Source organism: Hyla sarda, chromosome 1 (assembly GCF_029499605.1).
Source record: "Hyla sarda isolate aHylSar1 chromosome 1, aHylSar1.hap1, whole genome shotgun sequence".
Classification (NCBI taxonomy): domain Eukaryota; kingdom Metazoa; phylum Chordata; class Amphibia; order Anura; family Hylidae; genus Hyla; species Hyla sarda.
In genome coordinates this window covers 231285666-231310296 of record NC_079189.1, presented here as the reverse complement: position 1 = coordinate 231310296, position 24631 = coordinate 231285666, and the positions used below count along the sequence as shown (strand labels likewise).

Sequence of the window (24631 nt, the reverse complement as noted above, 5' to 3'; positions counted from 1 at the left end):
TCTGCAGGCCAGACAGGGCAATGCTGTATGATGCTTTCTCCCAAGAAAGGAGCCTGTGTCTGGTGAATAAGGCTGAGCTAAAAAGCACAGTCCATGGATATGAGTGGCCTATTTTGACTCTCGTACGGTTCCTTTAATACCCCAGCATTATGTGTATATATTTTTACAATTACAACTCTTAAACAACTATATACATTTTCTAATGCAAATTTACCAGTTTGACGTAGCCTTCCGCATCTAGCAGTAAGTTTTCTGGCTTTAAATCACGATACATTACACCTATCTGATGCAAATATTCAAAAGCTTCGGTCACGCATCCAATGCAGAATTTAGCAGTGGTCTCATCAAAACTGCCTCTGAGGGGGAAAAATACTTTACATTTTTTTTTTTGTGTAAAATATTTTCATTGACATTACACATGTACTAGATGACAGTGCATAAACATTCGGGAGTGCCCACACAGTGACTATGGAAACGTAATTTTAGGTAAAATCCTACAAGCTATTCATTCGCTCTTCCATTTAAGCTAAATTAAAAAATAAATGGCCTTTTCCACAGTCCATAAGTGGCTGGGTTATTTCTTCTCATTCTTTTTTAAAACAAGCACAGACTGTAGTATATTATAATACATGCATAAGCCTACAACATTTTATCAGGTTGGATGATTAAAATATTATTTATTCATACATGGCTTCATCATATCCATGGCTTTATCAATAAACATTCTCAGCTCTGAATGAGAAGGTAAGTCAAAGAGAATGTTACCTATCTCTCAAGATGCTCCATAGTTCTCCTCCCAGACATGCTTCAAGCAGCATGTATACATATTTTCTGTCTTTGAAAGTGCGATATAACCTTAAAAAAAGATTTATATACATTAACAATATAAAAAAGGGTACAGGTTCATCAGTTCCGACAGCTGTCCTCTTTAGCAGATACTTGTAACAGCCATGGAAGCAGTAATGGCAACTGGTGATTGCCTGTCAAGTAGAGAGAAGAGGGGAACTCCAGCTGCATCAGAATGGGGTGACTTCTTTTTTATTATTTAATATCTTCTGAGCTGTTAGAGGATAAAATTAACCAGACAACCCCTTGAAAGAGTAAAACAGCTTGACTGTAAGGCTACAGTCAAGCATCCTATTTAAAAGGGATGCTAACATGTAGCCCAATGGTTACCTGATACACCAATAGGGCAGTACTTACATAAGTCAAAATAAGACATACTTTTGATGTAGAGTCTGCTCCCCCCCTACCCTGGATAGCAGGGTGCACTGACAGCCCCCCCCCCTCCCTGGATAGCAGTCTGCATTCACACCATGGGTGTCTGACTGCACCTCTTCCGTCACCGCTCGTGCACGCATCACTATGAGAGAGAGCTGGAAATTTCAAGTCCTGCAGGAACACATGGGAACCGAGTTCCTGCACTTTTTCCACAGTAGGAACACCATTCCCATTAGCAGAAGTACTGCAGGACCAGTCCTTGAGTAGAAATCTTGGGTGAATTCCCACACTTTTTTGACCTCTGGTGACAGATGATACAGAGAAAGAGATGGTCACAGGGAATGGCACTAAACAGTAGGCAGTCCCAGGTCTTTTATTCTACAGCAGACACAGCACTGTGGCAGATGGACGTTCCCAGCTCTCTCTTTCTCAATGATGCCAGCGGGCGCGCATGAGGTGCCCTAACGCCAATGGTGCCTTCAGCCTGGCGGCACACTGGTTGAAAGACACTATTCTAATGTAATCTGTAAAGTGACTCTGACCCCCAAAACTGTCAGTGGCCAATTCTGTTATACACTGGTCCTTTATTGTTAAACTTTTAAAGAAATGTTATATTGATTCAAGGAAGACATACATAATCCAATCTGCATGGGTGTTCTTACATTGGTTACTATATCACACTTACTTCACTATGAATGGAGAACACGCTTCTTGTAAAATATTCTTTTCAGAATGTATATGTTCTTGTTGCCTATTATCCACAATGTGTCTCTTTTTAATACATTTCATAGCAAAGGCTAAATTGTCATTTTTCACTTTCACCTGCACAAAAAACACTGATCATCGCATACATTTTATAATAATCTTATACCGTAAAAATGATATATACAAAGTATCTCTGAACCTATCTCTGATTCCATTTTTTTTCTAATAAAGTGTCACACCACTGCAGAGTTTACCTACAAAACCATTTTACATTGTGATCATTTATGTTATGATCATGAGATCCACAATGCTCATCCAGGTTTAGACCTGTATGTGTTAGGAACATCTCAGGAGATTTATGTTTCCGAACCACAGGCTTTCTTTTTATTAACAACTATGACCAACTATGACCCACATTTATCAATCTGCCTGAAACCAAAACTGCCCATCACAACCAATCACAACTTATTTATTTATAGTATTTATAGTATAGTATATTTATATCTCACTGAGCTCTGGAAAAGTTTTTAGTTTCCTTTTTTTACTTTGTCTTGAGACATGTCAAATGATTGGTGGAAGCCTGAGTGTCCTCCGATCAGGAGAACAGGCAAAGAGAAGTCTGTCGGTCACAAGTTCCTCTCTCTGCTCTGTGTCCTGCGATCGAGACACAATCTACATACCTCCATTGCTAGTGTGTCTCGATCATGTGATGCAAAGCTGGGAGAGAAGGTGTTAAGCGAGGTCTTCTCCCAGCATATTCTCCTGATCAGTAAAGCTCTGAACACTAAGATTTCCACTGATCAAAACTTTTGAACTGTCTCTAGTTTTCAAGGAAGGCTACTTTCACTCTATGTTACAAACGGACGTTAAGGGCTATTTTTTCCCCCACTGTGACCGCCCTTAATGTCCGTTATTGTAACGGAGCCTAACGGGAGTCATAACAGGCAAAGAGGATCCCATTCACTTGAATGGGATTCCTCTAACGTCTGTTATAACTCCTGTTATTGCGGCCAAAGATAGCGTGAAAAAGACGTCGCAAGCACAAATTTTTCTCCCGCTATCTTCCTAACGGAGGTCATCTACCGTGCACAGACGGAACTGTGAAAGGGGCCTAACAGTGCCTGTTTTAAGGGGTACTCCAGCAGGATATCAACAGAATAGGGGACAATTGTCTGATCACTGTGAGTCCGACGGCAGGGCCCCTTGCGATCTTCAGAATTTCAGAATGGCACTCAGATCCCCCTGTACATGAAGAGTCCTGCGTGTAAGGGGCTTTTAAGTCCAGTGATTTGGGCACAGTTCTGAAGATGACACATTTTTGTGAACATTTTATTATATCTTTTCATGTGAAATTAAGAAAATGCAGGTGCTGATGCTCTGCAGGACAGCTGGATACTTCTTGGTGCTGTGCTGGTGCTGAATTCTACATGACTTTATAGCCCATTCACTTCAATGGAATTCCTGCAGCAAAAATTCTGCTGTGTGAATGGGACAGCGGAATCACATTGAAGTGTATTGGCTATAAATTCATGCAGAATTCAATGCGGAAATTCTGCCGTGTGAATTCGGCCTTAAGCCTCTTGAGCATAGAGTTCACCAGAGTTTCACAGGTTGCTACTGGAGTCCTCTACAGGTTGGGTGTGGTTAAGCAGCCCAGTTCCTTTAAAGTGAATGGAGCCGAGTTGTAATACTGCACACAACTTGGGAAGAGAAGTGGTACTGTTTTTGAAAAAAATGTGCTCTGTTTTTCTATTCCTGGATAACCCCTTTAAAGACTTTATGCTTCCCCACCTTCAATTTATAGATGTCAAATATATGCTTAATAGTGTTTAGGTCTGGAGACATGCTTGGCCAATCCATCACCTTTATCCTCAGTTCTTTTAGCAAGGCAATGGTCATCTTGGAGGTATGTTTGGGTTTGTTTTTATGTTGGATAATTGCCCTGCTGCCCAGTCACAGAAGAGAAGGGATAATGCTCTGCTTCAGTATGTCACAGTGCATGTTGGCATTCATGATTCCCTCAATGAACTGTAGCTCCCCAGTGTCAGCAGCACTCATATAGGCCAAGACCATGCCATTCCCACCACCATGCTTGACTGTAGGCCAGACACACTTGTCTATGTTCTACTCACTTAGTTCCTGCCACACACGCTTGACACCATCTGAGCTAAATAAATTTATCTTGGTCTCATGGGAGGTTCCAGTAATCCATGTCCTTAGTCTTCAGAAAACTGTTTGTGGGTTTTCTTGTGCATCATCCTTAGAACAGGTTTTCTTTCAGGACAGCTTGCAGACCAATTTAATGCAGTGTGCATCATATGGTCTAAGCACTGACAGGCTGGCCCCTCAATCCTTTAACCTCTGCAGCCATGCTGGCAGCTCTCACACATCTATTTCCCGAATAAAACCTCTGGATATGACGCTGAGCATGTGCACTCAACTTCTTTTGTCGACCATGGCAAGGTTTTTTCTGAGTGGAACCTGTTCAGTGAAACTACTGTATAGTCTTGCCCACTGTGCTGCAGCTTAATTCCAGGGTCTTAGCAATCTTCTTGTAGCCTAGGCCATATTAGGCCAGAGTTCTTTGCCATGAGGTGCCATGTTGAACTTCCAGTGATCAGTATTAGAGAGTGTGAGAGAGATAACACGCAATTTAAGACACTTGCTCCCCATTCACACCTGAGACCATGTAACACTAATGAGTAACATGACACCGGGGAGGGAAAATGGCTAATTTTGCCCAATATAGACATTTTCACTTAGCTGTGTGTTCACTTTTGTTGCCAAGGTTTACACATTAATGGCTGTGTGTTGAGTTATTTTAAGGGAACACAACATTAAACACTGTTATGCAGACAGTACACTCACTATTTTACATTGTAGCAGAATGTTATTTCTTTAGTGTTGTCACATGAAAAGATATAAAATATTTTACAAAAAAGTGAGGGGTGTACTCTCTCATGTAAAATAGTGTATATGTAAGCCAGCTGTTAACATACATACATTGTGAGAGTTTACCACCATATATGCAACAAACTCTTAACACAGACATGATATTAATCTAGCCCACCAGGAATTCAAGTTGAGATATCAAAAGTTTTTTTAAGATTTTCCCTTATGTTCTATTCACACGTACAGTATTCTGCACATATATGATGTGCAGGATTTTCTGCTGCAGATTTCAATGTAAACTGAATGACTGAACACAGCTTCAAATCCTGCACATCAAATCTGTGCGTCAAATCTGCGTAGAATACTGTACGTGTGAATAGACCCTTAAAGTTTCATTAAATATTCCTGTTTCTACCTGCACTATGGTGTATAGAGCTATTAGCTTACTGGCCACATTATTCAATCTATTGTATGTAACAAACAGGGATAGCTAGAATACTGAAAATACAGTCCAATGCAGTAGCAAGCTAGGAGCAGTCATACCTGAAATGTTACATTTGCAGTGGAAATAGACTATGTTCATTGTAAACTTCAGGCAGTAAATCAATAAGTAGTAAAATCCCTTACAAGCTCCACTCTCCCGAACCCACCGACACCCAAAGTGGTGATAATCTCTAGGTCGTTGAAAGGTGAAGCAGAAAATTTGGAAACAGTTTCCATCATCTCAATCATTTCCAGGGACACCATGATTTCAAGCTGTCTTTCAGTAGATTTCCTAAAGAAAGTCAAATCACACATTCAAACGTGTTTTTCTGTTTATTTATTACTATATAGTAGAGGTGGGTTTTCTATGGTAAGGGGAAGAAAAAATGTTATTAAACATTTAAATTTGCCCTCTACATAGCCATTTGTAACTTAAAGATAATTTGTCATCAGTTTAATGTTCCCCAAAACGCAAGCATCGCAATTCTAGGATTCTATAAATTACTCTGATACTATCGGGCTTTTCAGAAAAATTTATTTAAGATGCCCCTGGGACCCAGGTAACACATACTCAGGTGGCTCAGCGCAGATACTCTCGGTCCGGCTACTCTACTAGCAGCTGCTGGGACCCACCCCAAGGTCTACGGGTCCCGGAGACATTTTTAAACTATTATGACTCTGAAATGCCCAAGCATATCAAAGTAATTTATAGTGTCCCAGAATCTCATTGCCGGCACTAATTTTATGCTGCCTGCAGTTTAGGCAGCATAAGACAGGAGCCAGCTGTTTAATGCAAATTAAGTAACCTTATAGAGATAGATATGTGAAGCATTATTCAAACATGAATTTTGTCTTCTATTATTATTACAGTACACTGATGTTGTATTGAAGTTCATTTCAAATTATATTTAAAACTGGAATTTCTGTTTATTATCTCTGCTGCTGACTTCAGCCACATGGGACCTTATGTACTATTGGTTCGGTGTAAATATAGTTGAAAAAGGTATGGCAAAATATGTTTCCCTTTATTTATTATAAGGGTACACCAGGGAACAGAACTTATCCCCAGTCAACAAGATAGAGGATACATGTCTGATAGTGTGTGTGTGTATGTGTGTGTGTATGTGTGTGTGTATGTGTGTGTGTGTGTGTGTGTGTGTGGGATACAACTGCAGGGACCCCCCATAATCTTCTGTAAGCGGTAGAGATACTCACCAGTCCCCGGATTGCTCTGGCCTCTTCTATCAGAGACGAGCAGGAGTGATGTTCCGCACAGCCATTCACCAGCAAAGATGGGACAGGACTCTGCCTGTGGATACGGGGTAAGTTGTGTTTCCCCAAGTGCAACTTTAATGTTTTACCTGTAATTTCCCTGTTTTTCTGCACGTTCACCACTTTCACCTTATTTTCTGAAAAGTGGGTGTGTTTTTTAGTTTTTTTCATAATCGAAACGATTTATGAAATTGTTCACCCAGTTTTTAGCGTATTTTCGGACTGTAAGTTTTTATCTTTTAACAAAATGATTAAATAAATGAAAACCAACAATGTTTCACAACATATATAAACGAATTTGTGCATATGCGGAAAAATGAAAATTCACAATTAAATGGGGGAAAACGGCTAAACATAGTACATGAGGCCCATAATCTCACATGGTTTCTATTTCCACTACCTATATTATTCACACTTACTGAATCTGCAAATGCCAAAGAAGAAACATGTTAAAGGCAAGAATTGGCAAATGTTCAAAAGAAATATGTTAAAGGCTATGGACAACTTCAAACTGCATATTTTTTATCCTTGCTTTGTACTTATAATTGTGTGAAACACTATCTCCATAAGTCTTTATTAAACATGATGTTTTTTTTTTGCTTACTCTGTGAGCTCTACACTTGTTCACAACCCACGGAAGTTTTCCTCTTTAAACTAGCTCTCCTCTCTATCTACAGCCCTTCTGAGCTGTCCTGTAAGGATTACAAGAAGCAATAAAACATTTAAAAAATAATAAATATAAAGTCTTTAAGTTTTTATAGGGGTGTTGTCTTATTAACAACATCTGTAAGATGTGTCACTAAAGACTGACTTCTAAAATTAAATAAAATGAAACTGTGCAGGACTGCATGGTTACCAACCTAGGGATGATGAAAAGGTTATGGAGGGGAAAACTCCCTTCTGTGCCTAGGGTAGCAAACCTAGGACAACACAATGGAGGATAATTGTAATCTATGCTATAGTGCCTTCTCTTTTCTATGTATGCTATTGCAGAAGAAGGTAAAACAGCATGGCTAATGTCCCATGCTTGGAAAAAATACTTTCTAACTTAAAATAAGGCAATCAGAATAAAATTCCTGGATTAACATCCCTTCCTAGAAACACATCCAGGTCCCCCTTGAACTTGTTTATTATTATTGAGTCAGACATTATAACATCATGTGGCAGAGAGTTCCATAGTCTCACTGCTCTTACAGTAAAGAATCCCCATCTATGTTGATGGTGAAATGTGGTTATAGGCCTAGGTGTAAAAAGTTTTGTATAAAAATCTGTCCATTCATATATTTGTACTTTATAATCTGATTACTCCTTTCACGTCCCTTTTCCAACCTAAATAACCACTCATCAATTACACTGGTCACTAAAGTTAAAAGACATCTTATCCCCTATCAAAAGGATAGGGGATAAGGTGTCTGATCACGGGGGTCCCGCAACAGCACCCCAGTTTCTCAGCTGCACAGAGCGACATCACGGCCCACCCACTCAATGCAAATATATGGTAGGGGGCGTAGTGGCCGTCACACCCCCTCCCATAGGCTCCCTTTATGTTTACACCTATGTTCTTTTTTTGTGGTACTTTTACTCAGTGTTTAACTATGAAGCATATACTTGTACTTGTTGTTTCCTCAGCATAATCTTTTATTCACATTAAGATCAATTTGCTTGCTCTGTGCAATACAGTAAAATTTCCCTTAGCAAACACCTACCAATACCTTACAATTTTTTTTCTTCAATTTTTTATTCCCCGGCAAAGTCCCATAAGACTTAATGTATTTCCATCCTCCGAATAGGGGACACTCCCAATAGGAGACAAAACACTCCGAATAGGGGACAAAACACACCCAATGGGGACAAAACACTCCCAATGGAGGACAACCAGGCTTATGTGTCGGCCCTGCCTTGTACTCAGAGTCACTGTTAGAATGTACAGCCAATGCCCCAGTAAGGAGCCCAGGCTCCAAGGAGGCCCTGACTCTCGTTGCACCCCCCTGCAGACCCCCCTGCACAGAAGCAGAACACCAATGTTAAAACAGTGGTTTCCTGCTTCGGTACATCCACCAACCACATCAATCACACAACCCAACCCCCAACCCCTACACACTCACACACTCACACTCTTAACAGCGGACAGTTTGTTTTTTCCTGTGAGTGTCCACTATTGTTAGATTCTACTGTATTATGTTATCTTCCTCTGTGGTGATCACCTTATCCAGTTTAGTGGCACCTGCAATTGAATTCTACTGTGTAATTCCCCTACAAGGTCATTTATAAATATAATAAAAAGAAGTTTGGTCCACTATATGCCCCACATAACCCAAATAGGAGCATGCTTCATTGATGACCATTCACTGTTTTCTTTCACAAAGCAAGGTATTCACCCATTTACATGCATTTTCCCCTATTCCCAGCATTAGGTTTTGACTATTATGAGTAGAGATGAGCCAATTTTTTTAAAATTCGATTCGGCTGATCTGCCGAATTTTCCCAAAATATTTGTTTCGGTCTGAATTGATTTGTGGCGAATCGCTATTAAAAACAGCTATTTCTGGCCTAAAGAGAGCCTCAATAGGGGTGTAGAACACGTTCCCTTGCTGTAACACACATAGGGTGTGTGCTGGGTTAGTGACATAATACTGTTATTCAGTATGGCATGCAGATCAGAGGCATCGCTATTAGAATCACTGTGACGGAGCGGTACAATGAGCCTGGAGGTGGCATCAGTATGAGGAGACCATATAGTGGCTGAATGACACAGCATAGAGGTGGCGGCAGCATGAGGAGACCATATAGTGGCTGAATGACACAGCGTGGAGGTGGCGGCAACATGAGGAGACCATATAGTGGCTGAATGACACAGCGTGGAGGTGGCAGCAGCATGAGAAGACCATATAGTGCCTTAATGACACAGCGTGGAGGTGGCGGCAGCATGAGGAGACCATATAGTGGCTGAATGACACAGCGTGGAGTGGGCGGCAGCATGAGGAGACCATATAGTGGCTGAATGACACAGCGTGGATGTGGCGGCAGCATGAGGAGAACATATAGTGGCTGAATGACACAGCCTGGAGGTGGCGGAAGCATGATGAGACCACATAGTGGCTGAATGACACAGCCTGGAGTTGGCAGCAGCATGAGGAGACCATATAGTGGCTGTATGACAAAGCCTGGAGTTGGTGGCAGCATAAGGAGACCATATAGTAGCTGAAAGAGACAGCCTGGAGCTGGCATCAGCATGAGGAGAACATATGGTGGCAGAATGGGACAGCAGCATCAGGAGTCCTAAAAGTGAACCGGTGACAGAGTGGTGCGGTGAGTGGCAATGCCCGTACCCAGTGACAAAGGTGGGTGAAAAAAGGGGACCTTGGCATTGGATGTGTGGCATCAGGCAGGTGGCAGGATCAGAATAGTAGCTGAGGCAGGTAGGCATAAGAAAAAGGTCTCTTTTGTAAAAGTGGTAGTGTGCACAAGTAAGTATTGAGGATATGCATTACATAAAACTTAACTTTAGGATAAAATATATGTACCCAAATTTTTTTTGAAATCAAACAAAAGGAAAACTGTGCAAAATTCCACGTGCCACCTACACCACCAAGTATTGATGGGATGCAATGACCTCTAAAGGGTGGAAGGGAACAACGTATGGTCCATTGTAGCAGGTGGGGGTAAAAACTTCCCCTCTAAGGACCTACTCTCGCCCTTTTAATTCCCTTTTTGGCAAGTGTTACCCTAAAAATGGCGGCCCCACACAGGAAACTCTCTTTATTTCCACCTAAAAACCCTGGGAAATGGCAGTATTTGCAGGGGGAAACACTGTGTGGGGCCACCCTTTTTTGGGCGAGTAACGCTTGTCTTTAAGGGAATTAATAATGCGAGAATAGGGCATTACAGGGGAAGTTTTTACCCCCACCGGTTACAATGGACCATACGTTGTTCCCTTCCACCTTTTAGAAGTCTTTGCATCACATCAATACTTGGTGGTGTAGGTGGCACATGGAGTATTTGCACACCTTTCCTTTTGTTTGATTTCAAAAAATATTATTAAAAGTTAAGTTTTATGTAATGCATATCCTCAATACTTACATGTGGTCTGATGCGGAGGAATGTCTGTAACTGGGGAGCAGCACCTTAAACATTTTTAGCACTATCCATATTTGTGAAGTGTTGGTGTGGCACCATGGTCAATTTACTCTGATGCATCAGGCATTGGTGGGTGGAAATCCTGTCTGATCCATGCCTGATTAATCTTCACAAAGGTCAGTCTCTCCACATTTTTCGTGGACAGACGAGTTCGGGTTACTATGGCACCCGCCACACTAAACACTTGCTCTGATGGCACACTACTGGCTGCGCAGGACAGGTTTTCCAGGGTAAACTTTGCTAGTTGCAGACACAAATCAAGTTTGGCTGCCCAGATGTCCAGCGTATCTTCAAGCTGTGTTGGCATGGTCATGTCAAGGTATGCCACCACCTGCTGGTTCAGGTCCTCCACCAGGTCTACCTACTGCTGATGAGTTGCTTCACTATGCTGGTGAAGAAAGCTACTCATCAGTGATTGTAGACTCAGGCTTCTGCTGATGGAGCTTGTACTGCTCCTGCCACCCCACCCCTCTCCAGCAGCCATTGCAGTGGAAAGTAGGTGCAGAGGGCCCCTCAAGTAATACCTGCGAGAGGATGGATGATGGCGCAGATAGGCATTGGCCAACTGACTATGTAGGATGTCTCTGTAGTAGGTCAGTTTGTCCTCCCTCTCAGTGGGTGTAAAAAAGGCCCCATTTTGTGCCGGTAGTGAGGGTCCAATAAGGTGGAGAGCCAGAAGTCATCTCGCTGCCGAATGGTGACAATTCGACGGTCACTACACAAGCAAGTGAACATGCATCATGCCATTTGTGCAAGTGACTCAGAGGGACTCCCTGCCTCCATCTCCAATGTGGCCATGAGATGTAGGTGCCTCGTCTCCAGTGCCCTGACCAGCCATCGTTTCCAATACATGTTGTAGTAGAGGAAGCAGTGGAATGACGTTGTTCATCCGATAATCCTGGCGACTGACTAATAATGTGGCTTCCTCAAAGGGCCTGAGCAAACGGCAGGTGTTATGTATGAGCTGCCACTGGTTTACATTGAATTTACACAGGGGAGTCCCCCTATCCACTTGGATCATCAAGAAATCAGTGATGGCTTTTCTCTGTTTGTATAGTCGGTCCAACATATGGAGGGTGAAATTCCAATTTGTGGAAACGTTGCAAATCAGAATATGTTGGGGGATACCGTTCTGATGCTGCAGCTCAAAGAAAGTATGCTTTGCGGTGTACGAGTGGCTGAAGTGCATGCAAAGTTTCCTTCCCATTGTTAGGATATCTTGCAGAAAGAGGGAACACTTCCGGAACCGCTTGACAACCAGATTGAACATGTGTGCCATGCAGGGCTCATGGCTCAGGCTTCTTTGTCGCAGCGCAGACAAGATGTTCTTACCATTGTCGGTCACCATGGTTCCCATTTCCAGTTTTCGTGGAGTAAGTCATGCTTTGATTTCTTGATGAATTACTTTTAGCAGTTCCTCCCCTTTGTGACTCCGTTCGCCAAAGCAAACCATGTGAAGAACAGTGTGACACCGCCGTGCCCTGCACACATGGTATGCTGGATAAGCACTGAGACTTGACTGTGTGGTGGAGGCTGAGGACACGGTGGAGGATGAGGATGAGGAGGCGGAGTTGCACACTATCACAGGACCAACGGCCTGTGCAGGAACCACATTCACCCAACGGGCCATAACGGATGTGTAGTTGCCCTGACCGTAGATACAGCTCCACACGTCGTGCACTTTGGTACACCCCGACAGGCTCAAGGACTGGCCCACCTTTTCTTCCACAAAATTGTGCAGGGCTGGTACTGCCTTCTTCGCAAAGAAATGACGGCTTGGGACTCTCCACCTCGGCTCGGCACAAACCATCAGTTCTCTGAAAGGTGCAGAATCCACCACTTGAAAAGGGAGGGACTGATACACAAGCAACTTGGACAGAAGCACATTCAGCTTCTGTACCGTTTGGTGAGTAGGCACATACTGTTGTCTCTTGGAAATGGCTTTGCCAATGGATTGCTGGTGGAATGACTGACTCGAAGTAGGAGGAGCACGAGCATCTAGAGCGAAAGAAGATGGGTATGACACACAACTCCCTTCGGCTGAGGTGGTGGAGCCTTGACTGGCTGAAACAAGGAGCGGCGTGCCACTGGGGGATGCAGCAGGCTTGACCACCACATCGGAGCTACGGTTCTCCCAGGCCGCTTTATGGTGATGCTGCATATGTTGATGTAGAGCCGTGGTGCCATCTGATCATCCATATAAAGTACCACACTACCACAGATGCCGTGATCTGTATTAATCATGGCATCTGAGGGGTTAATGGCAGATATCCATGCAATCGCGGATGTCCGCCATTACCAGCGGGTCCCTGGCTGCTGATAGCAGCCGGGACCTGCTGCGCATGATGCAAGCACCGGTCCGGTGCTCGCTGTCATGGCAGAGCGTAATTGTACGTCATGATGTAAATTTACGTCAATTGTCGTTAAGAGGTTAAAACAGTATTTGTCTACAACACCAGCAGGTGTGTACTTTTGGCTGGCCTTTCACAGTATCTTGGCCCTTAAGACTTTAACAGGAACAAAATGGTACACCACCTGGTTGTACATATGTGGTATGCACTGATGAGGGGAGTACAATGCGCTCCACTACGCTTAAAACAGTATTTGTCTACAACACCAGCAAATGTGTACTTTTGACTGACCTTTCACAGTAACTGGAGACATTCAAATATGCCATCTAATACTGCCATCTAAAGTGCTTCTTAAGTGTGATATCAAGAATTATACCAAACTGTTTATTTTTTCTTAACTTTCTTCCCAAACTTGTATTGCTCCCCACCCTTTTTCACACCTGATTGCACTCCTCTGCCAATCTTCTGGCTTAGCCTAGCACTATATATTAGAGGCTATAGGTCTTGTAGACCTTAGGTCTGGAGACATTCAAATATGCCATCTAATACTGCCATCTAAAGTGCTTCTTAAGTGTTATATAAGGAATTATACCTGAATTGAACCAGAAGGGAACAAAAGGGAACTAACTCAATATTATAACTACAAAAGTAAGTCACTCTTTTCAGAAAAAACAAAAAACAAACATGCACACACTTATTACTTACATAATTGCGATACATTTTCTCTTCTATCCCCCACCGATTTCTCTGGTGGACTCTATATACATCTGTCCATGCCTCCTTCCCTCACCTATGTATTGCTCGCATGCACTGCTCACCATCATAAACCACCCAAAGTCAGCTCATTCCATGGTACAGCACAGAAGTCGCTTCATCACTTCACCCAGCCATCTGCTCTCCCTTTTCTTTCTTCTGCTTTTAGCTGCTGGGGACAGCTGCTGGGGACATTGCTCCTAACCCTGGCCCACCTTTCACTAATATTTGCTCTACACTACCTCTACCTGCCTCTTGCGGAACCACTACAAACTTTAACTGCGCTCTCCTAAACTATCGATCTGTGTGCTATAAGCTCACCCAGATTCATGACTTATTTCTCACTAATTCTCTTAATCTGCTGGCTCTCACAGAAACATGGATATAACCTTCTGACACTGCTTCTCTCGCTGCTTTATCTTATGGTGACCTTCACTTTTCCCATACCCCTAGATCTGACACCAGGCATGGTGGAGAAGTTGGGGTGCTTCTAGCCCCACAATGCACTTTTCAAGTCATCCCCCCATTACCTTAACTCACGTTTCCCTCTTTTGAGGTCCACACCCTCAGGCTCTTCCGCCCATTTTCTCTCAGAGTGGCATCTATCGTCCTCCTGGTTCTCCCCAAATGTTCCTGCATCATTTTGCCACCCTGCTCCCTCACTTTCTTTCCTCAGAAACACCTACACTCATCATGGGTGATTTTAATATCCCCATTGATACCCCAATCTCCTCTTCTGCCTCTCGGCTTCTGTCTCTAACCTCCTCCTTTGCCCTTTCACAGCTTACTGACTCTCCCACACACAAGGATGGGAATACGCTGGACTTGATCTTCTCTAGACTTTGCTCTGTCTCTAAATTCACTAATTCTCCTTTTGTGCTCTCTGACCACAACCTTCTCTCTTTCTCTATCAGTAACTCCTATCCTCTTCCGGACACTCCAACCTTGTACACTTACAGAAACCTGCGTGCCATAAACACTAGTCAATTTATAGACATTCTGCAATCTTCACTATCACCAATCTCTTCTCTCTCCTGCCCTAATCTATCAGCCAAACATTACCATTACACCCTAAAGTCTACCCTGGATCAAATGGCACCCTCTAAAACACAAACCTCCCGACACAGACGGCAGCAACCCTGGCACACGCTAACAACCCGCTTTCTCAGGCGATGCTCTAGGTGTGCTGAACATCTGTGGAGGAAAACTAAGACTTCTTCAGACTATCTGCACTATAAATTCATGCTTAAATCCTATTACTCCGCTCTTCATCTCGCCAAACAAACATATTTTACCTCTCTCATCTCCTCTCTGTCTAACAACCCAAAACGCCTCTTTGACACGTTCAACTCTCACCTTCGGCCTAAAGTACAGACCCCAATCACTGATCTCTGTGCTGAAGACCTGGCCAAATACTTCAAAACTAAAATCGATGACATTCGTGATGAAATCCTCTCCCAGTCCCCTAAAAGTTCTTATCCAATTCCCAGCCACATCTCCTCTTCATCACTCTCAGTTTTTGAGCCTGTAACGGAGGATGAGGTTTCCAGGCTCCTCTCTTCCGCCCGCCCCACTACCTGCTCTAGTGACCCCATGCCTTCACACCTCATCCAGTCTCTCTCTCCTGCTATCAGCTGTCACCTAACTAAAATCTTTAACCTCTCCCTCTCTTCTGGGGTCTTTCCCTCCTCTTTCAAACACTCTATCATAACCCCACTATTGAATAAACCATCTCTGGACCCGTCCCGTGCAGCCAACTATCCACCCGTGTCAAATCTCCCCTTTATCTCCAAACTCCTGGAACGCTTGGTCTACTCCCGCCTTATCCGCTATCTCTCCGAGAACTCTCTCCTTGACCCCTTACAGTCTGGTTTCCGCTCCCTTCACTCCACAGAAACGGCCCTAACCAAAGTCACTAACGATCTTCTGATGGCCAAATCAATTGGCAATTTCTCTTTACTGATTCTCTTGGACCTCTCTGCGGCTTTTGACACTGTGGATCACCAACTCCTCCTCAGTAGTCTCCGCTCCATCGGTCTCAAGGACTCTCCTTTAGCGTCTCGTTTTCTGGCTCTACTTCTTCTCCTCTTCCAATTGCTGTCGGGGTTCCCCAGGCATCGGTCCTGGGTCCTCTACTCTTTTCACTCTACACATCCCCCATTGGAAAAACAATCAGTAAATTTGGTTTCTAGTACCACCTCTATGCTGATGACACCCAACTCTATACCTCTTCCTCCAACATCACCCCTGCACTCCTACAGAATACCAGTGACTGTCTCTCTGCTGTCTCATACATCATGTCCTCTTTATATCTGAAACTAAATCTTTCGAAAATAGAACCACTTGTTTTTTCTCCATCAACTGATACTCTAACTAACCCTGACATTTCCATCTCGGTATTTGGGACTACCATAACTCCCAGGCAGCAGGCTCGCTGTCTTGGAGTTATACTTGACTCTGATCTGTCTTTCACTCCCCATATTCAGTCCCTTTCACATTCTTGTCACCTGCATCTCAAAAACCTTTCCAGAATCCGCCCGTTTCTCACTACTGAAACTGCTAAAACTCTCATTATTGCTTTGATTCACTCCCGCCTCGACTACTGTAACTTTTTACAAACAGGCCTTCCTTTCTCCAAACTCTCTCCTCTTCAGTCCATCCTTAATGCCGCAGCCAGACTCATCTTCCTCTCCAGCCACTACACCAACGCTTCCTCCCTGTGCCAGTCACTACACTGGTTACCAATTCAGTCCAGAATACAGTACAAAATCCTCAGTCTCACACACAAAGCTCTCCACAATTCTGCACCACCCTACATCTCCTATCTCATCTCCGTCTACCATCCTACACGTTCTCTCCGATCTGCTAATGATCTCACACTAACATCTTCTATAATCCGAACTTCTCACTCCCGTCTCCAAGACTTCACTCGTGCTGCACCGGTTCTCTGGAATGCTATACCTCAATCCCTCAGACTCAACAACAACATCCATAGTTTCAAACGTGGCCTGAAAACACATCTCTTCAGACAGGCCTATAACATTCTTTAATTGGCCTCAACATATCCTCAACATATCCCCACACCTCTTGTTTGAATAGTTATTGTGTAATATTATGTCTGATACTTGTCTTTGTTTGTACCCCATAATTGTAAGCACTGCGAAATCTGTAGGCGCTATATAAATAAAATTATTATTAAATTATTATTATTATTAACTAGGCCCTTAAGAGTTTAACAGGAACAAAATAGTACACCACTTAAATGTACCTATGTGGTATGCACTTATGAGGGGAGAACAATGCGCTCCACTATGTTAAAAACAGTATTTGTCTACAACACCAGCAAGTGTGTACTTTTGGCTGGCCTTTCACAGTATCTAAGAAAACAACAGAAAAAAGAACCTTGTCTGTGGGCGCTGCTCTAAGTTCCAAGAATACCAAGCCAGATGCTAAAGGAGAGTAAAAGGGCCTAGTAGCAATAGGATTATTGGTATTAAAATCTAATGACGCGTTTCGGAGGCTCAGTCCTCCTTCCTCAGATTTGCATACATGACATATCACAAGCAGTGCTTTATATACACTAAAATGGGCGCCAACATACAATGCGCTCCACTACACTTAACCCCTTAAGGACACATGACGTACTGGAATGTCATGTGTCCGCTCCCGATCTATAACGCGGGGCCACGGCATGGCCCCGCATCATAGCGGGTCGGGCCCGGCCGGGTTCTGTGGCTAATAACAATGGCCGGGACCTGTGGCTAATAGTGCGCGGCATTGATCGTGGTGGCGCGCGCTATTAACCCTTTAGACGTGGCATTCAAAGTTGAATGCCGCGTCTAAAGTGAAAGCATGCCGGTTAGCTCAGGGAGCTGTTCGGGATAGCCGCGGTGAAATCACGGCATCCCGAACAGCTTACAGGACAGCCGGAGGTACCCTACCTGCCTCCTCACTGTCCGATCGCCGAATGACTGCTCAGTGCCTGAGATCCAGGCATGAGCAGTCAAGCGGCAGAATCATCGATCACTGGTTTCCTATGAGAAACCAGTGATCAATGTAAAAGATAAGTGTGTGCAGTGTTATAGGTCCCTATGGGAGCTATAACACTGCAAAAAAAATGTGAAAAAAAGTGAATAAAGATCATTTAACCTCTCCCCTATTAAAAGTTTGAATCTCCCCCCTTTTCCCATAAAAAAAAACACAGTGTGAATAAAAATAAAAATAAACATATGGTATCGCCGCGTGCGTAAATGTCCGAATTATAAAAATATATAATTAATTAAACCGCACGGTCAATGGCGCACGTGCAAAAAAATTCCAAAGTCCAAAAAAGTGCATTTTTGGTCACTTTTTATGTCATGATCAATATGTCCTATCAATGCAAAAAGGGTACCGTTAAAAACTTCAGATCACGGCGCAAAAATGAGCCCTCATACCACCCCATATGCGGAAAAATAAAAAAGTTATAGGGGTCAGAAGATGACAATTTTAAACGTATTAATTTTCCTGCATGAAGTTATGATTTTTTCCAGAAGTACGACAAAATCAAACCTATATAAGTACGGTATCATTTTAATTATATGAACCTACAGAATAAAGATAATGTCTCATTTTTACCGAAAAATTTACTACGTAGAAACGGAAGCCCCCAAAAATTACAAAACAGCGTTTTTTTTTTCAATTTTTTTTTTCCATTTCACCGTAGATTTTTGGGCAAAATGACTGACGTCATTACAAAAATAAGCAATCATGTGGATTTTTAGGTGCAAAATTGAAAGAGTTATGATTTTTTAAAGGCAAGGAGCAAAAAACGAAAATGCAAAAACGGAAAAAACCCCAGTCCTTAAGGGGTTAAATCAGTATTTGTCTACAACACCAGCAAATGTGTACTTTTGGCTGACCTTTCACAGTAACTAGGACCTTAAGAGTTTAACAGGAACAAAATAGTACACCACTTAGATGTACATATGTGGTATGCACTTATGAGGGGAGTACAATGCGCTCTCGTACACTTAAAACACCATTTGTCTACAACACCAGTAGGTGTGTACTTTTGGCTGGCCTTTCACAGTAATTAGGCCCTTGAGACTTTAACAGGAACAAAATGGTGCACCAATTAGAAGTACGCACTGGTTAAACTTAATAGAGGACAATACGCTTTTAGTGCTCTGTTCACCCTAACTGGCTGGCTACCATTAGCTTTTCAGTTGTTGTACACACCAATGCTGCAGCACACAGTTGCTGTTTACTACACCCAACACTGCACTTTCTCTCTCAATCTCACTCCCTTCCCTATCAGTGTTTCTAGGCTGGATTTGGGCTTGAGGTGAATCACTGCTGTAAAAAAGCTTTTCTGTGCAACACCCTGCTCTCTGACCCTCTCTCTGCTATAGAACTATGATTTGAGTGGCCATAAGATGGCTGCCGATTATATAGGGCTGTGACAAGGGTGGCTGGCTGCTAATAGGCTACATACTGCATGTGATTCAGGGTCATCCCGCCGACCCTTGTTCCCACCTTCCCAGAATATCTTGCCCCATGTCCTCACATGTGGATCCACCATTTTAGATGCCTGGCCCCTTGAGCCTGTACCTCACTAAACAGAGTTTAATGAAGCATTTTGCGCAATCGAATCACGGTGATTTTCGCATTTGTTGTGAATCAAATTTTTCCTGAAATTCGTGACGAATTTGGATTCGTCAGATTTGATTCGCTCATCCCTAATTATGAGCCAACTATGCAGCTTAAAATGAAAGCTGATGATAGCTGACAAAAGCATCATGGCTAGCGTTAACACTATTTTGCTACAGCAATAGTCAGTGGCCAACCCCTTACCAGCTAGTATCAGTCTCAGCCATATCAGTAGCATACTTAACCCCTTAAGGACGCAGGGTTTTTCCGTTTTTACATTTTCATTTTTTCATCATCACCTTCTAAAAATCATAATGCTTTAAATTTTCCACATACAATTCCATATTATGGCTTATTTTTACGCCACCAATTCTACTTTGCAGTGACATTAGTCATTTTACCCAAAAATCCACGGCGAAACGGAAAAATAATTCATAATAATAAATAAAATTAAATAAATAATTAATCATAATAAAAATTCATAATTCATAATTATAATTCATAATTGTAATAATTCAATAATTATGGTCTGAAGAAGTGCACCTGAAGAAGTGCACAAAATAGCTATAACACGCTCCTGGCATCCCTCCTCCCCATGCTGTAATCTGTAATCTGCTGTTTTCTGAATAGAGTACAGCTGTCACCGTTTTAAACACCGGGATCGGGCGTAGGGCGTACAGGTACGCCCTACGTCCTTAACAGGTTAAAGGCGTACTCCGGTGAATTTTTTTTTTTTTTTATCAACTGGTGCCAGAAAGTTAAAAAAATCTTAATCCTTCCAGTACTTATTAGCTGCTGAACACTACAGAGGAAATTATTTTCTTTTTGGAACACAGAGCTCTCTGCTGACATCATGACCACGGTGCTCCCTGCTGACACATCTGTCCATTTTAATAACTGTCCAGAGTAGGAGAAAATCCCCATAGAAAACATATGCTGCTCTGGACAGTTCCTAAAATGGACAGAGATGTCAGCAGAGAGTACTGTGGTCATGATGTCAGCAGAGAGCACTGTGTTCCAAAAAGAAAATAATTTCTTCTGTATTATTCTTCAGCTAATAACTACTGGAAGGAGTAAGATTTTTTAATAGAAGTAATTTACAAATCTATTTAACTTTCTGGCACCAGTTGATTTAAAAAAAAAAAAAAAAAAAAAAGTTTTCCACTGGAGTACCCTTTAAAGAGACAACCCCTTTAAAAGCCATACTCTTTTGTTTTGCATATTTTTAGTTTTATTAGAACAATAATTTTTTAATTCTTTAATAATATATTTTTTGCTTTATTGTATTTTTATTCAAATAAACCCCTTCATAATATATTAAATAGAACAATAGGCAATTTGCTTATGGAAACAATAGGAAACATGTATGAGGAACTATTTATCTATCACTGAGCATTTGTTCTAAAGAGTTCAGTTTTTGCATGTTTGGTTTTAATGGAAAGTACTCTATTATGGTCCGTTAATAGATAAATCCCACCTTGGTATAAACAGTTTTACAGACATTGTTAAATAGGAGCTTACTTGGCATGTCTTCTTTCATCATCCAGCGTCAGGTTGGCCACATAACCCTCAAGGTACTTTTGAAGTTCATCATAAGTTCCAACAGTCTGATTAAAAGTCCTTTAGTAGAAATTGTCATATTAAGATGGTTAGTCACACATTTACCTTATAAATACTCTTCAGCTTAGTTTCCTTTTTCCTTAAAATCTTCTGTGGTCATTGACTGCTTTATAAACTGCATTATAAACTGAGTTTAATAAAAACTGTGTAATCCTCTATTTCTCCGTCAGTAGTCCTAACGGGAATTGAACCCTTTCTGCCTGGTTCCCCATAGTTTATAAATAATCATTGGGGTTTCAGCAATGGAACACCCTTTATGTTAATGGATTCTTGTAATACATAAGGTATTGTGCAAATTGTTGAAGGTGTATATGCTTCTTTATTTATTTAGAGCTAAGGATACAATACAGTCTGAATACTTTTATAAAAAGTACATATTCCAGCAAACATTTCTGAGAATATTTTTATTACTAAATGTACTTAGGCTGCTTTTAAATAGAAAAAAAGACCATACTAACCTATCCTGCTCCTCTGCCACCTTCATTCTGTCATGTGGGTCCCCACTGCGAAGCACTTCTACATGTTTGTGTTGGAACAAAGATCTGCCCGCTCAGCCCATCAGTGACCGCGGCAGTGGGTGAGAGGCAGGTCATCGTGCCAGGGCCGGACTGGGGATAAAAACCAGCCCTGGAAATAACTGCATACCAGCCCCACTAGTCAAAGGGCGCAGGCGCTACATATATGACAGAAGCCTGGTAAATCAAATACCAGGTTTTTACTAGACAGGTTCTATGTACTACAGCCTGTGAGGGAAGGCTGGCATTTGATTTGTCAGGCTTCCATTCTATAATGTTGTGGACTTGATACTGTGTCCAAGCTGGGAAGGGCTACAGTCTGCACACTTTAGCACATAAAAGTAGTTGGAGCTGCTGGGCACAGCAGAGGCGGCTCTAGACTTTGTAAAACCTTAAGCGAACATGAGGCCCCACATACTTTTCTGCAGACTTCACATAGTGATCCGATCGGATGTGAGATGGTTGCGCTGTCCTTGCACCACCAATTACTGACCAACTCCTGTTTACCGAGACCAATATTACCAATAATACTAGTATACTGTTACTGACCAAATCTATTATCCCTGTACTGTGACATCACTGTGTGTATTATCCCTGTACTGTGACATCACTGTGTATCTTATCCCTGTACTGTGACATCACTGTGTATATTATCCCTGTACTGTGACATCACTGTGTATTATCCCTGTACTGTGAAATCACTGTGTGTATTATCCCTGTACTGTGACATCACTGTGTGTATTATCCCTGTACTGTGACATCACTGTGTGTATTATCCCTGTACTGTGATATCACTGTGTATTATCCCTGTACTGTGACATCACTGTGTATATTATCCTTGTACTGTGACATCACTGTGACTTGTATTATCCCTGTACTGTGACATCACTGTGTGTATTATCCTTGTACTGTGTATAATAAAGGGATTATCTGGCAAGATGCCCATACCTGGTAAATAAAAAAAATAAAAAAATGAATAAATTATATATATAACATAAACCTGTGCTCATCTCCAGCCCTCCCGCCATGCCTCCGTTGTCCTGTTCTGGTTACCAGGTGCAATCCTTTTCCTGATAGAAAGTGTACCACCTGAGCCTGGAGTGATGTTGGGGCCCAGTGTGTCATCCTACCGCTAGTGCACAGCGATGTCCTACCTCAGTAGTATAGCACACTGGGCACCAACATCACTCCAGGCTCAGGTGTCACACTTTCTATCAGGAAAAGGATTGCACCTAGTAACCAGAACAGGACAACGGAGGCATGGCGGGAGGGGGGGGGGAATACCCCTTTAAGACACACAGTGACAGTACAGGGTTAAGACACACAGTGACAGTACAGGGTTAAGACACACAGTGACAGTACCGGGTTAAACCACACAGTGACAGTACAGGGTTAAGACACACAGTGACAGTACAGAGTTAATACACACAGTGACAGTACAGGGTTAAAACACACAGTGACAGTACAGGGTTAAGACACACAGTGACAGTACAGGGTTAAGAAACACAGTGACAGTACAGGGTTAATACACACAGTGACAGCAGGATGAGGATGATAAATTACGGGTAACATGGGCCGGTGCAGTGCCGTCGGCATTATCACTATGTGTTCTTATCAATTAAATGGGCACTCTCATTAAAACTAATTTTTGCTATTGCACTCCTTATGGTAAAGGAAAAATTTTCTAATATACTTTGTTTAAAAAAAATGAAGTTTTCTATGTTTTATTTGTGCTTAAAAAAGCTCAAGAGCACATTTTCCCCCAACTCATACACAGACTTTAGACCAAAGTCCGAACAAAGGAAGTGCCGCCTGGAGTGCTGAGGAGGGGGGAGGGGTGTCCAGCCAACAGCATATGGCAGTTATGTGTGAGAGGAGCTATGATTGGATGAGGCTGGGACCCCCCCCCCTCAGCACTCCAGGCGGCACTTCCTGTGTTCGGACTTTGGTCCAAAGTCTGTGTATGAGTTGGGGGAAAATGTGCTCTTGAGCTTTTTTAAGCACAAATAAAACATAGAAAACTTCATTTTTTTTAAACAAAGTATATTAGAAATATTTTTCATTTACCATAAGGAGTGCAATAGCAAAAATCTGTTTTAATGAGTGAGAGTGACCCTTTAATGCGCACTGGCCCGCAGCTGCAGTGTGATTGTGCTGGGGGGGGGGGGGTATGGACAGTGGACGCACCTGAAGGCAGCAGGCCATCACGGACATGGTGAGGCTGAGGGCCGGCGCTTATTTCTTTCTCCTGCGCTCCGGGTGCCTGGCAGGGACATATGAGAGTTCTTCAGAGGAGCTCAGAGGTGGCCGCAGCTCTTCTGTAAAGCCACCCAGATTGGCTGCCATACAGATACGCTGGCTGCGTAATGACGCAGGACGTAGTTACGCCGGCCCTTTGATTCTTGATTCGTCATTACGTGGCTGCCGTATCTTTATGGCAGCTGCATCGCTCATCATCTGGGGGCGGGGCCTCTGCCTGCCAACTATAGGTAACTAAAGCTAACTATAATCGTACGCAAGCAGCCGGGTCAGAGACGGAGACAGAGCGGCTTTAGCCTCCGCCTCCTGCTCCTACACTGGCCGTTTTCTTGACACTGTTGTGCCAGCCCACAGGGAGATCGGCCTACCGGGAATTTCCTTGGTATCCCGGTAGGCCAGTCCGGCCCTGCATCGTGCTGTCTTTGATGCAAGAAAGTGCTGTGCAGCAGGCACAGGCGACAGCAGAATGGTGATGGCTGTGGAGCAAGGGGTGTGATTATAATCTATAATCTGGAACAATACTGTTGCACTGGTATTAACAAAGGTAGAGACATACCCAGCTGCACTTTGAATTTTGTGATTAGACAAGAAAACTTTTAGAATCATCTTTTGAAAATCTGTTTACAGTTGAAGTTTAGCTACAGGAACAAATAGTTTACACTTACTCTCTATCCATGACTAGACACTCCACCTCATTGTCATCTGCAATAATGTTGGCTGATCTGACATCATCACTGCATACAAAACAGTTAACCAAGATAATATTAATAATGGTGGATTTGGGTAGTACAC

General features: G+C 42.7%; 1 protein-coding gene across 3 annotated transcripts in view; it reads right to left on the bottom strand.

The window, feature by feature from the left end:
- The window catches only part of PRKG2 (protein kinase cGMP-dependent 2), a 110605-nt gene that overhangs the window by 40199 nt on the left and 45775 nt on the right, over nt 1-24631 (bottom strand). For 2 of the 3 annotated variants that reach the window (XM_056568939.1, XM_056568941.1), the window contains 6 exons: nt 24505-24573; nt 20967-21065; nt 5446-5593; nt 1907-2043; nt 766-855; nt 215-356 (listed from right to left, as the gene is read on the bottom strand). In XM_056568939.1, the coding sequence (XP_056424914.1) occupies nt 215-356; nt 766-855; nt 1907-2043; nt 5446-5593; nt 20967-21065; nt 24505-24573 (685 nt within the window). Of the gene's footprint in view, nt 1-214; nt 357-765; nt 856-1906; nt 2044-5445; nt 5594-14029; nt 14048-20966; nt 21066-24504; nt 24574-24631 lie in introns of all 3 variants that reach the window. The other variant, XM_056568940.1, reaches the window with a different exon arrangement.